At 49.0% G+C, this 12532-nt stretch overlaps 1 protein-coding gene across 2 annotated transcripts in view; it reads left to right on the plus strand.

The window, feature by feature from the left end:
* The first annotated feature begins 7468 nt into the window (after positions 1-7468).
* The window catches only part of PRAG1 (PEAK1 related, kinase-activating pseudokinase 1), a 47449-nt gene continuing 42385 nt past the window's right edge, over positions 7469-12532 (plus strand). The window contains exons 1-2 of one of the 2 annotated variants that reach the window (XM_074992057.1): positions 7469-7598; positions 11942-12407. In XM_074992057.1, the coding sequence (XP_074848158.1) occupies positions 12075-12407 (333 nt within the window). In that variant the 5' untranslated portion in view covers positions 7469-7598; positions 11942-12074. The remainder of the gene's footprint in view (positions 7599-11941; positions 12408-12532) is intronic. The other variant, XM_074992058.1, reaches the window with a different exon arrangement.

Below are 12532 nucleotides of genomic sequence, written 5' to 3' on the forward strand. Positions count from 1 at the left end.
GATAGTCATACAGTACTGTGGCACTGCACCTCCATATTTTTATGGAAATGTGTTTTAATATGAAGATACATAACTCAAATAGGCTTTTATGTAAAACAGGGCAAGTTACTTATCATTCAAGAGCTTGTGATCCTCTGAATGTGTATGTTCTATTTGTGTGCATGTATCTTTCTTGCATGTGAAGTTAGAAATATGAAGTGTAACTCTATTAATCTAGGTCTTCTAGTGACAGCCATTAGTGTACTAAGGGGACTTAATGACTCAGTGCTCAGGACAATGATCTGTGAATGTTCTTGTTTTTCTCATGTATCTGATGAAGCGGGTCTTTGTCCATGAAAGTTTATGCTTCAAAGTATCCGTCAGGACTTCAGGTTGTTTTTGAAGGAACAGACTAACTCAGCTACTCCTCTGATACTTGTTTTTCCTGTTAGCCCAAACTGTGGTTGGTCCTACAAAGACAGGTGACCATGCCACCTGGTGCTGGAATTCATTTTGATTTTTCTTTTTGTCTAGGGGTGGGAGGGTAAAACAAAGGATCCCAACCCTGAGGAAATTCTGTATGAGATGGGCAGCAAACAACGAGGGTCTTCAGCTGGCTTCACAAACTGTTCCCTTCCACAGGTGGACACATGAAGAGATCTGGACACAAAGAACAGTAACAAGGCAAGAAGCTGTTTGATCCAGGTCAGAGAAAAGATCAGCTCTGGCTTGGAGACTTTTCCATTAAATAAGAACCAGGCTGAGGAATTACCTTTTTTAACTCTTTCTCTGAGTGTCTTAGGCTTAGCTGGCGTGTTTTATTTATTTTAGCTGAGTATATTACTTTGATCGTCTCTCATCACTGTAACCACTTAAATCCCACTTTTGATACTTAATAAAAACACTTGTGTTTATTATCAGACCCAGGGTATGTAAATGTTACCTGGGGGAGAACAACTGCTGTGCAATAGCCCTTTTGTTGACAGAGAGCAAATGTATGAGATTTTCATAGAATCATAGACTACTAGGACTGGAAGGGACCTTGATAGGTCATTGAGTCCAGGCCCCTGCCCTCACGGTAGGGACAAGTACTGTCTAGACCATCCCTGATAGACACTTATCTAACCTGTTCTTAAATATCTCCAGAGATGGAGATTCCACAACCTCCCTTGGCAATTTATTCCACTGTTTGACCACCCTGACAGTTAGGAACTTTTTCCTAATGTCCAACCTAAGCCTCCCTTCCTGCAGTTTAAGCCCGTTGCTTCTTGTTCTATCCTCAGAGGCCAAGAAGAACAAGTTTTCTCCCTCCTCCTTATGACACTCTTTTAGATACCTGAAAACCGCTATCATGTCTCCCCTCAATCTTCTCTTTTCCAAACTAAACAAGCCCAATTCTTTCAGCCTTTCTTCATCGGCCATGTTCTCTAGACCTTTGGTCATTCTTGTTGCTCTTTTCTGGACCCTTTCCAATTTCTCCACATCTTTCTTGAAATGCGGTACCCAGAACTGGACACAATACTCCAGCTGAGGCCTAACCAGCGCCGAGTAGAATGGAAGAATGACTACTTGTGCCTTGTTCACAACACACCTGTTAATGCATCCCAGACTCATGTTTGTTTTTTTTGCAACAGCATCACACTGTTGACTCATATTTAGCTTGTGGTCCACTATAACCCCTAGATCCCTTTCTGCCATACTCCTTCCTAGACAGTCGCTTCCCATTCTGCATGTGAGAAACTGATTGTTCCTTCCTAAGTGGAGCACTTTGCATTTGTCTTTATTAAACTTCATCCTATTTACCTCAGACCATTTCTCCAGTTTGTCCAGAACTTTTTGAATTATGACCCTATCCTCCAAACCAGCTGAAACCCCTCCCAGCTTGGTATCATCTGCAAACTTAATAAGCATACTTTCTATGCCAATATCTAATTCGTTGATGAAAGTATTGAACAGAATCGGTTCCAAAACAGATCCCTGCAGAACCCCACTTGTCATAGCTTTCTAGCAGAATTGAGCACCATTAATAACTACTCTCTGGTTACGGTTATCCAGCCAGTTTTGCACCCACCTTATAGTAGCCCCATCTACGTTCTATTTGTCTAGTTTTTTGATAAGAATATCATGCGAGACCATATCAAATGCCTTACTAAAATCTTGGTATACCACATCCACTGCTTCTCCCTTATCCACAAGGCTCATTATCCTATCAAAAAAATTCATCAGATTGGTTTGACATTGTTCTTTACAAATCCATGCTGCCTGTTCCCTATCACCTTACCACTCACCTTCCAAGTGTTTGCAGATGATTTCCTTAATTACCTGCTCCATTATTTTTCCTGGCACAGAAGTTAAGTTGACTGGTTTGTAGTTTCCTGGATTGTTCTTATTCCCCTTGTTATAGATCGGCACTATATTTGCCCTTTTCCAGTCTTCTGGAATCTCTCCTGTCTCCCATGATTCTCCAAAGATGATAGCTAAAGGCTCAGATACCTCCTCCATCAGCTCCTTGCATATTTTAGGATGCACTTCATCAGGCCCTGGTGACCTGCAGACATCTAACTTTTCTAAGTGATTTTTAACTTGTTCTTTTTTTTATTTTATCTTCTAACCCTATCCCTTTCCTGCTCGCATTCAGTATGTTAGGCATTCCTTCTTTAGACTTCTTGGTGAAGACCAAAACAGAGAAGTCATTAAGCAAGAGTAAGAAGGGATCTAGTGTGGGGTTTGGTCCCTACTGGGGGTTGTGCTCCTGGGTGCTGACAAGTCCCTGTGACTGAGCCCTCCCAGAGCTGAGCTGTTATCAGCGTCCGTGTTACTCTGCAGGGGGGCTGTTGTTCCAACTTTGTGCCTCAGCTGGGGGAGACCAGAGCTTCTGGCCCAGTAGGACAGGGTGGTGGGGGGGCCCAAAGGGAGCAGGGAGAGTGGCTCGGGTTTGAGCAGTACATCGGGAGACAGTCTCAAGGGGATCCCTCTGACCCAACCCGTCAAAATACCTTCACCAGAAGACCGCAATGGACTTCCCAACTACATCTCACATACAGCCGTGGGTCTGGTTCCAGCCTCACCTCCTGGCATAAATCTGAGACAACCCCACAGAAGTAAATGAAGCTGCACTTTGAGATCACAATCAGGGCCTGTGACTTCACTTCCTCCATCGCACACATGGCGTGTAAAGCAGTGATGCTCTGCAACGCTATTAATAAAGTGATGACTTTACAGGCGCTTGCATTGTCCAAGAGGGTGCTTGGAAGTACAAGAGGCACATTTGTGGGGGCATCTCTGAATGGGGGTTTGCTGGCAGTGCCCTGCAGCATAATGGAAGAGTGGCTGGCCATAACACTGGCAACACCATAGCTGGGAGTGATTTACATGCTGGAGGCTGGAACCAGGAGTGGTTGCTGTAATAACAAAGCAGTTTAAGAGGCACCCCGACTGGAGAATTGAGAGGCTATAGTTGTTGTCTGGTCCAGACGGTATCCTAGGGAATGTCACGCACCCTAATTGCATTGGGGACATAGCCCAGGTTTAGAAGCCAGGCACAGCAGCCACGGTTCAGTGTTCCCTGTAAGCTGAGTGCTTGGACGGCCGCCCAAGAGAGTGTTGGGTGCCATTCAGCTGATTAGCAGAGCGCCTGCAGCCAACAGCTTTTGTTTCTATTGACAGTGCACATCCACACATGCCTTGATCCACATAACAAAATTTATTCTGCCCATGGATGGAAAAAATTAGAGGGACCCCTTCTGTGGCTGTATGTAACCAGGTCTTGCCCTTAAATAAACACGGTCATTTCCCCTCCCTCCCCACACCCTGCTGTGCCCATGGCGTTCCTTCGTGTTGTCAGTGACGTACACAACCATGGAGTATCCTAGGTAACTGAAGCCGTCCATACTCTAGGGCAGGCCAACAAAGGTGATTTGAAAACAAGACCTTTGCCCACAAAAGCTTCTGTTCCAAAATCTCTGTTAGTCTGTAAGGTGCCCCAGGACTTCTTGTTGTTTGTGAAGATACAGACTAACTCGGCTCCCTCTCTGATAGTCGTCACCATGAAAGGTGAGTTCGTGGTTTTGCCAAGTGGAATCTAACCTATTTGTCTCCAATGTACTGATCACCCACTTATGGATATCTAGATGCCAGCCACTGCAGACATATGACTCCAGAGACTGGCCAGCGTTTTCCAAAGGCAGAGGTGGTAAATCCGTGTTTTGATTGATTGGAAGTGCTCAGCACCCAGCCGCTCCTTTTGCTTTTCAGTGGGCGCTCGGGGTGCCCACCCCTTGGAACACACGAGTGAGGGTCTTCTGTGTGTTGGTGCCTGTAAAGCCGGGCGCTTTCCGTGGCCGACAGCATTGTCATTTGCCACGCTGCTAAGCGACTCAGTCCCTGCTTTTGTCATTCTGGCTGTTTTCAAGGGCATTATAACCCCTTTAAATCAAAATGACAACAAGAGAACAATCACTGTGGAGTGATGCTTCTGAGGGTAGCGGCTGACTCTTTCTGTGTTACAATGGCAGTCACTTTGGTCCTGGACCAGCTGACAAAAGCTGCTTTGTACAGTGATTTAAAAAGCCACGTTTCATGCTGGGCACCTGTTCCTTGGTAGCATTCAGTGAATGGCGTCTGGCTGTCATGGTGAGTAACAATTCGCCAGTTATGTGCGGGAGGAGAATGCCAGTTAAAAATAAACAAAAATGGTCTGGGTTGAAACCCGGCACATTCCTTTTCAAGAGGACATCGACCAATGACAACTCAGCTAAATTGACCTGTCTGGCCTTTCAGGCAACTGAGGAGTAACCATAATGTCCCTAGGGAGCATATTAAATGACACAGCTTTATTTTAAGGAGATTCAGTGACTTAATCAGGAAAAGCTTTTCTTTTATGCTCAATTTGCTCAAGCTTTTGTAAATTCTTCTCCAATAAAAGCACCCCTGCTGGGAGAGGCACGCTGGCACAGCTGCAGGTGTCCTCACCACTGACAAAGACCCCTTGTTAATCAGCTCTGTGATATGTCGTTCAGAGCCCTCCCCCGCAGACACAACCTAGAGCAATAACTGGACACCCAGTCAAAAGAGCTATTATCCTCGCATTTCTTAACAACCACTGTGGCTCTTCAGCAAGCACATTAGAGATCCTCCTTGGATAATCTCTCCCCGAGCCAAGAAATTGCTGCCTTGGTCACTGATCGACTTGCTGATTCTCACATTTCTGTGCCGAGATGGGAATTCATAGGCTTGTCATCCAGACAATGGGTTAAGCAGCAGGTTAGCTAATGGTGAGGTGTCCAACTGCGCCAGATCACTCTTCCATCTTCTCTTCAGTTCTTCTAAGCTAAGGAGGTTTCTAGCTTCATAACTGTTTGAATGATTACACTTAGTGACTCCAAAAGCTGAACAGCAGTTAAGAACATAAGAACGGCCATCCTGGGTCAGACTAAAGGCCCATGGACCCCAGTATTTTAATCTTCTGACTCTGGCCAATGCCAGGAGACCCAGAGGAAAGAACAGAAAAGATGATCAAGTGATCCCTCCCCTGTCATCCATTCCCCAGTTTCTGGCAAACAGAGGCTAGGAACACCATTCCTACCTATCCTGGCCAATAGCCATTGAGGGACCTCATCTCCATGAATTTATCTAGCTTCTTGTTGAACCCGATTCAAGTCCTAGTCTTCTCAACTGCCTCTGGCAAGGAGTTGCACAGGTTGGTTGTGTGTTGCATGAAGAAATGCAAGAAATTTGTTTTAAACCTGCCACCTCTTACCAGCTTCTGTAATGCCATCCAGTTCCTATGAAGGGCAGATTGCAGCAGCACCCAAAGCAAACTAAAACATCACCAGATACGGAGAGGAACTTGGATTTTCAGGGACAAATTTGTTGACGCTGTTTTGAGAAGCAGAATGGTCCGACGGATTGGCTGTGGATTTAACAGCCAGGAGCTCGGGTTTCTCATCCCAACTCTCCTGATGAATTGCTCCTTGGATTTGCTGCATAAAATGTTGATAATGACGGTGCTGATGCTTCAAGCCAAAGAACTAAATTCGCTGAGGAAGAATTCAGAGACCAACCAAATGTTTTCCTTTTGATGTGTTATTTTAGTAACCTCAGCCCAGGAATTGGTAAATACAGTATGTCAACCTTTTAGAGTTTGTTAGCCAGGCTGTACTCCCTGGGGAATCGGGAAGAGAGGAAGTGTGTGAGATGACTCATGAGGGCTGCTTATCTGTTCTTGGTCATGAGGGGATGCGGCTCCAGCAGCCAGCCTGTTGCGGGAGGGAAGGAGCTAGGGTGAGTGCTCTAACGGTATGGTTAGCCTGCCTGATTCCCGCTGGGTGCCTCTCCGCCAGGGCTGACAACTGGCACCCACCTTTTCCCTTCCCCCAACAGCCCACCCGAGGTCACAACCCAAACCCTCTGCACCCTCACTCCAGGTCAGAACTCTCTCCTGGACCCAGACCCTCTGGCAGACCCTGCACCCCCACCTGTACCTCAGTCTCCTGCCCCAGGTCGCAACCGCTTCTGCACCCAACCTCTGTCCGTCGCAAACCCCACATCTCCTCCGTTAATATCACAGAAGAGCATGGCCTGGAACACGTACCAGGTCCTTGGAGTGCCCTCCCCACCAGAGTATTGCCCACCACCACTCTGGGGACAGGCCATGGGGTGCTAGGAGACGGTGTGGGAGGAGGGCCACAGGGGCGCGGTGAGAAGGGCTGGGGTGCTGCTGAGGGAGGACTGGGGGATGGGGAAAGCTCTGTTGGAGGGGTTGGGGTGTTGCTGGGTCTGGCTCTGGGGGTGGGGTCAGGTGCTGGGGAGGCGGGGGCTTGGGGTGGGGGGATCAGCCTGTGGGTGGGCAGGGGTGGGGTCAGGTTCTGAGGCAGGGTCAGGCCATTGGGGGAGGCGGGGGTGGGGTCAGGTTCTGGCGGGGCTGGGTCAGGCTGTGTAGGGGGCAGGGGCGAGATCAGGCTCTGGGGGCGGAGTCAGGCCGTGGGGCGGAGGCAGGGGCGGGGTCAGGCTGTGGGGGCGGGGGCGGGTCAAGCTCTAGAGGGGCTGGATCAGGCTCTTGGGGCGGGGTCCGGCCATGGGGGGGGCAGGGGCGGGGTCAGGCTCTGGGGGCGGGTTCTGGCGGTGTAGCGGGGAAGCGGGGTCTGGCTCTGGGGGGCGGGGTCAAGCCGTGGAGGGGGAGGCAGGTGCGGGGTCAGGCTCTGGGGGTGGGGTCCGGCTGTGGGGGGGAGGAGGGGTCAGGCCGTGGGGGGAGGCAGGGGCGGGGTCAGGCTCTGGGGGCGGGGTCCGGCTGTGGGGGGGAGGAGGGGTCAGGCCGTGGGGGGAGGCAGGGGCGGGGTCAGGCTCTGGGGGCGGGGTCCGGCCGTGTAGGGGGGAGGCGGGTTCAGGCTCTGGGGGCGGGGTCCGGCCCTGTAGGGGGGAGGCAGGGGCGGGGTCCGGCCGTAGGGGCGGAGCCCAGTGCCCCGGGAGGCGGCGCCGCGGGGAGCCGGGCGCGAGGTTAGTGCTGCAGGCGCCGGGATCCCGCCCCGCAGCGCGGAGGAGAGCTCGTCCGCCCGCCCCCTCCGGGGCTTTGTCCCTGTTCTCCCGGCGGCCGGGCCGGGCCGGCGTTGCCCTCGGAGCCGGTAAGCAGCGCCCGGTGCCCGCCCCGAGCTCCCCGCCCGCGGAGCGGCTGCCTGGAACAGGGCCGGGCCGGGGCGCGCTGGAGTAACACGTGCGTGGAGCGGGCGGGCGGGTTCCGCGGCGCCCGGCACAGCCCGGCACTGCCCCGCCCCTGCCTGCCGGGCTTCTCCCTCCAGATCCGCACCCGCCCGGGGCCGCGTGGGTTAAACTGGCCTGGCTCGTGCCCGGGCGCTGGCCCCTTCCCCGGGCTCCGGGGAGCCCAGCAGCCGCGGGGCTGCGGGTGCCCGCCGGGACGGCTGCTCAGCGCGGGGCTGTGCGGAGGGCGGCGCCGGCCGGGCTAGTGCGCTCCCGGCCGGGCTGCAAGCGCCGGGTCATAGCGGCACTGCTGGGAGGGGGGTTTCCGCGAGAGCCTCCTGTTGAGTAAGGGCGAGTTCGCGGGGGAGGGGGGTAGGGCTGCTCCGGGGCTGGCGTCTCCCTGCTGAAGTATTTGCATGATTGAAATACTTCCGCTGCCCCATCAAAACAAGAAGCAGTCAAGTGGCACTTTAAAGACTAGCAAAATGGTTTATTAGGTGATGAGCTTTCGTGGGACAGACCCACTTCTTCAGACCAGAGCCAGACCAGAACAGACTCAATATTTAAGGCACAGAGAACCAACAACAGTAGGCAAGGAGGACAAATCAGAAAAAGATAATCAAGGTGAGCAAATCAGAGAGTGGAGGGGTGGGGGGGAAGGTCAAGAGTTAGATTGAGCCAAGTTTATGCAGACGAGCCCCTATAGTGACTTGATTATCTTTTTCTGATTTGTCCTCCTTGCTTACTCTTTTTGGTTCTCTGTGCCTTAAATATTAAGTCTGTTCTGGTCTGGCTGTGGTCTGAAGAAGTGGGTCTGTCCCACGAAAGCTCACCTAATAAATTATTTTGCTAGTCTTTAAAGTGCTACTTGACTGCTTTTTGTTTTGATAGTGTATAGACTAGCACGGCTCCCTCTCTGTTATTATTCCGCTGCCCCTATCATTGCTCTTCTCAAGAGACCCCAGGCTTAATGAGCAAATGCCCCGGGATTTCAAAACCAGCCCTCAGAGGCTTGCTGCATAAGGGGGGGGCGGGTCCAAGGTAGAGTTTGGCTCACACCTGCAGTATGGCTGGACAGAGTAGAAGTGGCTGCCCGCCTGGCTCTTACAAATTCACCCTGACAGGAGGCTTTCAAAAGAAAAGGAAAAACAAACAAAAGCAGAATGTGGTTTGGCACTGAACTTCCCAAGCTATGCCTGGAATACCCCTGCCCCTCCACTCCCTTGTCCTGCTGGCTCTGAAAACAGCTCCTTGAATGGCTATTTAATACCGAGGACTAGATGATTGATTAAATGCCTGATAACGGACCCTTATATTTTCAAATGTGAAATCATAAAATGTACCTGCAGTGACTCAAATGACATCTTTGGCTGCACCTGGCACAATGAGCTAAAAAATTAACAAGTGATCTATTGCGCAGTTGCTTTTTATCTAATCCACTGCAAAGGCTTTTGGGGTATAGTCATAAGAACAAAGATGAATGGTCTGTGGGTCACAGGTGACAAAAGGTAGAGATCCCCCAGATTAATATATTTCTTAGTGTAGTTAAATACCAAATTGTTAGTAGATTTGGATTAAATTACATTTAAAATGTAAACTAGACAATAAAAAAACCAGTTTCTTGCTTTGTTGTGGATTTGCCAGCTTCATTGTTGTTCTCCCCTTCCCCCCATTATTTTTATGGTGGGAACAATTTGCCTTTGTGTCATGTGACAGAGTATTCCTGGTGTGGCTAATTTAACAATTTTTGTCATGATACTAAACATTTTCCAATATCATCTTTTGTCAATTTTTTGATCCCACTACTGGTATAAAAGAAGTTCTGCCCACGAACTGTACAGACATTCTAAATCCTAAAACATAACCAAGATTTCCACTGCTGTGGATTACATTAGACAGGTTGGAGGGACCCTGCTAATTATGGAGATGTAAAGTGGGGCCCAGCGTAAAAAACTTTGCTCGCCCAGGTCTAGATCAGTGTTCCTCAACCAGTGATATGAGTACCCTGGGGGAGTTCATCACCCCATCTAGGTATTTTCTTAGTTTTGCAATAATGCTTTTTACATACCTTAGTAAAGTCAGTAGAACACAGTGTATTTTGCCCCCTTCTGGAACCCATCAAAAAGTAAGATTTGACTTGAAATTGGTAAACCTAGGTCTGGAGTTGTGGTAGACTTTTCTAAGAGAAAGTGAGGTAGAGAGAAAACATAGTTCAGATGCAGCAAGAAGTCCTGTGGCGGCACCTTATAGATTAACAGGTATTTTGGAGCATAAGCTTTCGTGAGCAAAGACCGGCTTCGTCACAAAAGCTTATGCTCCAAACTATCTGCTAGTCTGTAAGGGGCTACGGGACTTCTTGTTGCCTTTGAAGATACAGACCTAACTTGGCTACGCCTAACAGACTTATGTAACAGACTAACTTGGTTACATCGTTTGGATGCTCTCTTGGTCTCTCTCGGAACTACTACAGAGCACTGAAGTTGAGTTGATCAGAGTGAACTTTTAAATTCGAACCATGGCAAAAATTGTTGACTCTTGTGAGCTTAGTAGAATGCATCAAATGACTGCTGAGCCTTTTTTTAAAAACCCTGGTATTTAGCCCTTTTCCTTGCGGAGAGAGACTTGAGAATGTAAACTGTTGTTAGGGAGTCTGAATGTAAAAAGATTTTTTCACCTTAGCTACCTGTTAGCTGCCAAATCTCCTAAGGCTTGCTCAGCACCAAGGATTCTTTCAGCACTCAGGAGGACTGTGTCGATGTGCATATACAATACAACATTGACTTTAATCATGTTTTTGTGTGGCCGAGGCTTGGACTACGATATCTTCATAGTGCCACCAAAGAATACCAGAGCCTCAATTTGCAACCTCAGTCTGGTAAAGCTAGTGCTCTTAGGGGATTTTGTAAATAACACTGTCCTGCTCAGCTGTTGCGATGGGCTAATACACTGTGTAACACAGAGGAAAATTTGTAGAAAAGTTCCGAGTTCAGTCCTGAGGCCTAGAGGTACTGCTGTCCAGAGAATTGGGGCACTCCTGAATGCCCCTAACTAGTGGCATTCGTAGGGGCAAGTTTTGCTTCATGTTGTTTTACATTGGTATCTAGTTGTTGGAGTGAAGTTGCTGAGAGAGCAAGGTATGGAAGGATTTTATCTGTGCATCTTCCCTTCCCAGCAGCCATGTGGGTTTCTTGGGGTCAGCTAAATTGTCCCTGTTTCCTGGGCCACCAGTCCAAAAGATTTCCCGAAGGGTTCCGTTTCACTTATCTGTTCTGAGAATTTGGTTAAACTTGACAGCAAAGAAAGCAGAATGCGGCCCCACCTAGAAGAACTTCCTGGAGAGTTTCCTCTTTCCATTACTGGAGAGCAAAGAAGGGTAGGACTCCTGTCTGTAAGCAGTCCAGGGGCAGAGAGTGGTTATGGTGTGTGGTCAATTTCAGCCTTGCAGACAATAGGCTATTTCAGTTAACTGACACTATTCTTTGTGACGACAGGTAAGAGGAGTCTGAGCTTTCTCTTTCTCTCTCTCCAATCAGATCCAACTGCAGGTTAACAGCCTTCCTTTCTGGAAATGGTTTCAATTACTCTTCCCCCCTCCCAATCCTGAATTAGGGTGTAATTACTTTGTGATGGTTGCCAGGGAACTGGGTTACAGAATTTGCTCCACTAGTCCTGTTTCTACCAGGAATAATTTTATTTTTGTAGGGAATTCCTCCTCTCCGATCCCACTTTCACAACCAGGAATGGATATTGACAAGATGCCCTCACCCTTTGAGCCAGACCCAGTATGAGTCAGGTTGTGTGAATTAATTCTCAAAGGAATGCTGCTTGTTGCTGTACCCTCCAGCCTCCTGGCAGAGGCATGTAGAGAAGTTGAGGCATTATAGGTGTTTGTATAGGCAGTGTAAGAGGCCTTATGCACAGTGAACTTTTTGCAGTGAAAGCTGAGTAAGTGTTTCTCTGCTTTGGGTGCTAATAGCTCCCCATTAGACTCTGACAAAGGCTCACATGTCCCTGTCTGATCTAACTTGTTTTTCCCCCTTTGGACAAGTACTGTTGATACTGGGCCATTTCCACCTTGCTGAATAGAATTTGTCAGCTCTGGCCCCCCCCTTTTTACTGGGACCCCACTCTTTAAATACCCCTCTGAAACGTACCCCCCCAACTCATGCATCTGATGAAGTGGGTCTTTGCTCACAAAAGCTCATGCTCCAAAATATCTGTTAGTCTGTAAGGTGCCACAAGACTTCTTGTTGTTCTCTTTTCCCTCCAGTTCAGCTGAAATCTTCCGATTGTCATCCCTAGCGTTCTGCCTTTACAGGGAGCTCACCTGCTGCACAGTTCAGATATTGAAGACGATGCTGAGCGCCTGAACGCAAAATGAACAGCAGAGCTCTGTGTACAGGATGCAGAGGGCCTTCTGTTTGAACCAGCAGGACTTAAAGATGTCTGTGTGCAGCAACTTTGTGGAGCACCTTTGGAAGCCTGGCTCTTGCAAAAACTGTTTTGGCCCCAAACGTTCACACAGGCTGCCGACGGCCCTGGGACTGGAAGCCAATGGCTTGCCCTCACACAGCCTGAATGGAATGAGAGCAAAGACTGAGGATACACCTTGGGAAGATGAGTGTGTAGTTGCCTCGCCTTACTCGAAGCCAACGATCGCAGTGAAGCCAACAATGATCAACCCAGATGTTGCTGACGTCGGGGCGGATGTGAGTGCGAATGCAGATATCTCGCAGGTAATGATTAATACGGGGTGTGGTATTTTACAGTGCTACGCCCATTGTAATATTTGCTTTTGGTGCAGAGCAAAAAGAATATTTTCTGTGACAAGACTACTGGGCATCTACCTCTGTTACTTTTT

This window comes from Carettochelys insculpta, chromosome 4 (assembly GCF_033958435.1).
Source record: "Carettochelys insculpta isolate YL-2023 chromosome 4, ASM3395843v1, whole genome shotgun sequence".
Classification (NCBI taxonomy): domain Eukaryota; kingdom Metazoa; phylum Chordata; order Testudines; family Carettochelyidae; genus Carettochelys; species Carettochelys insculpta.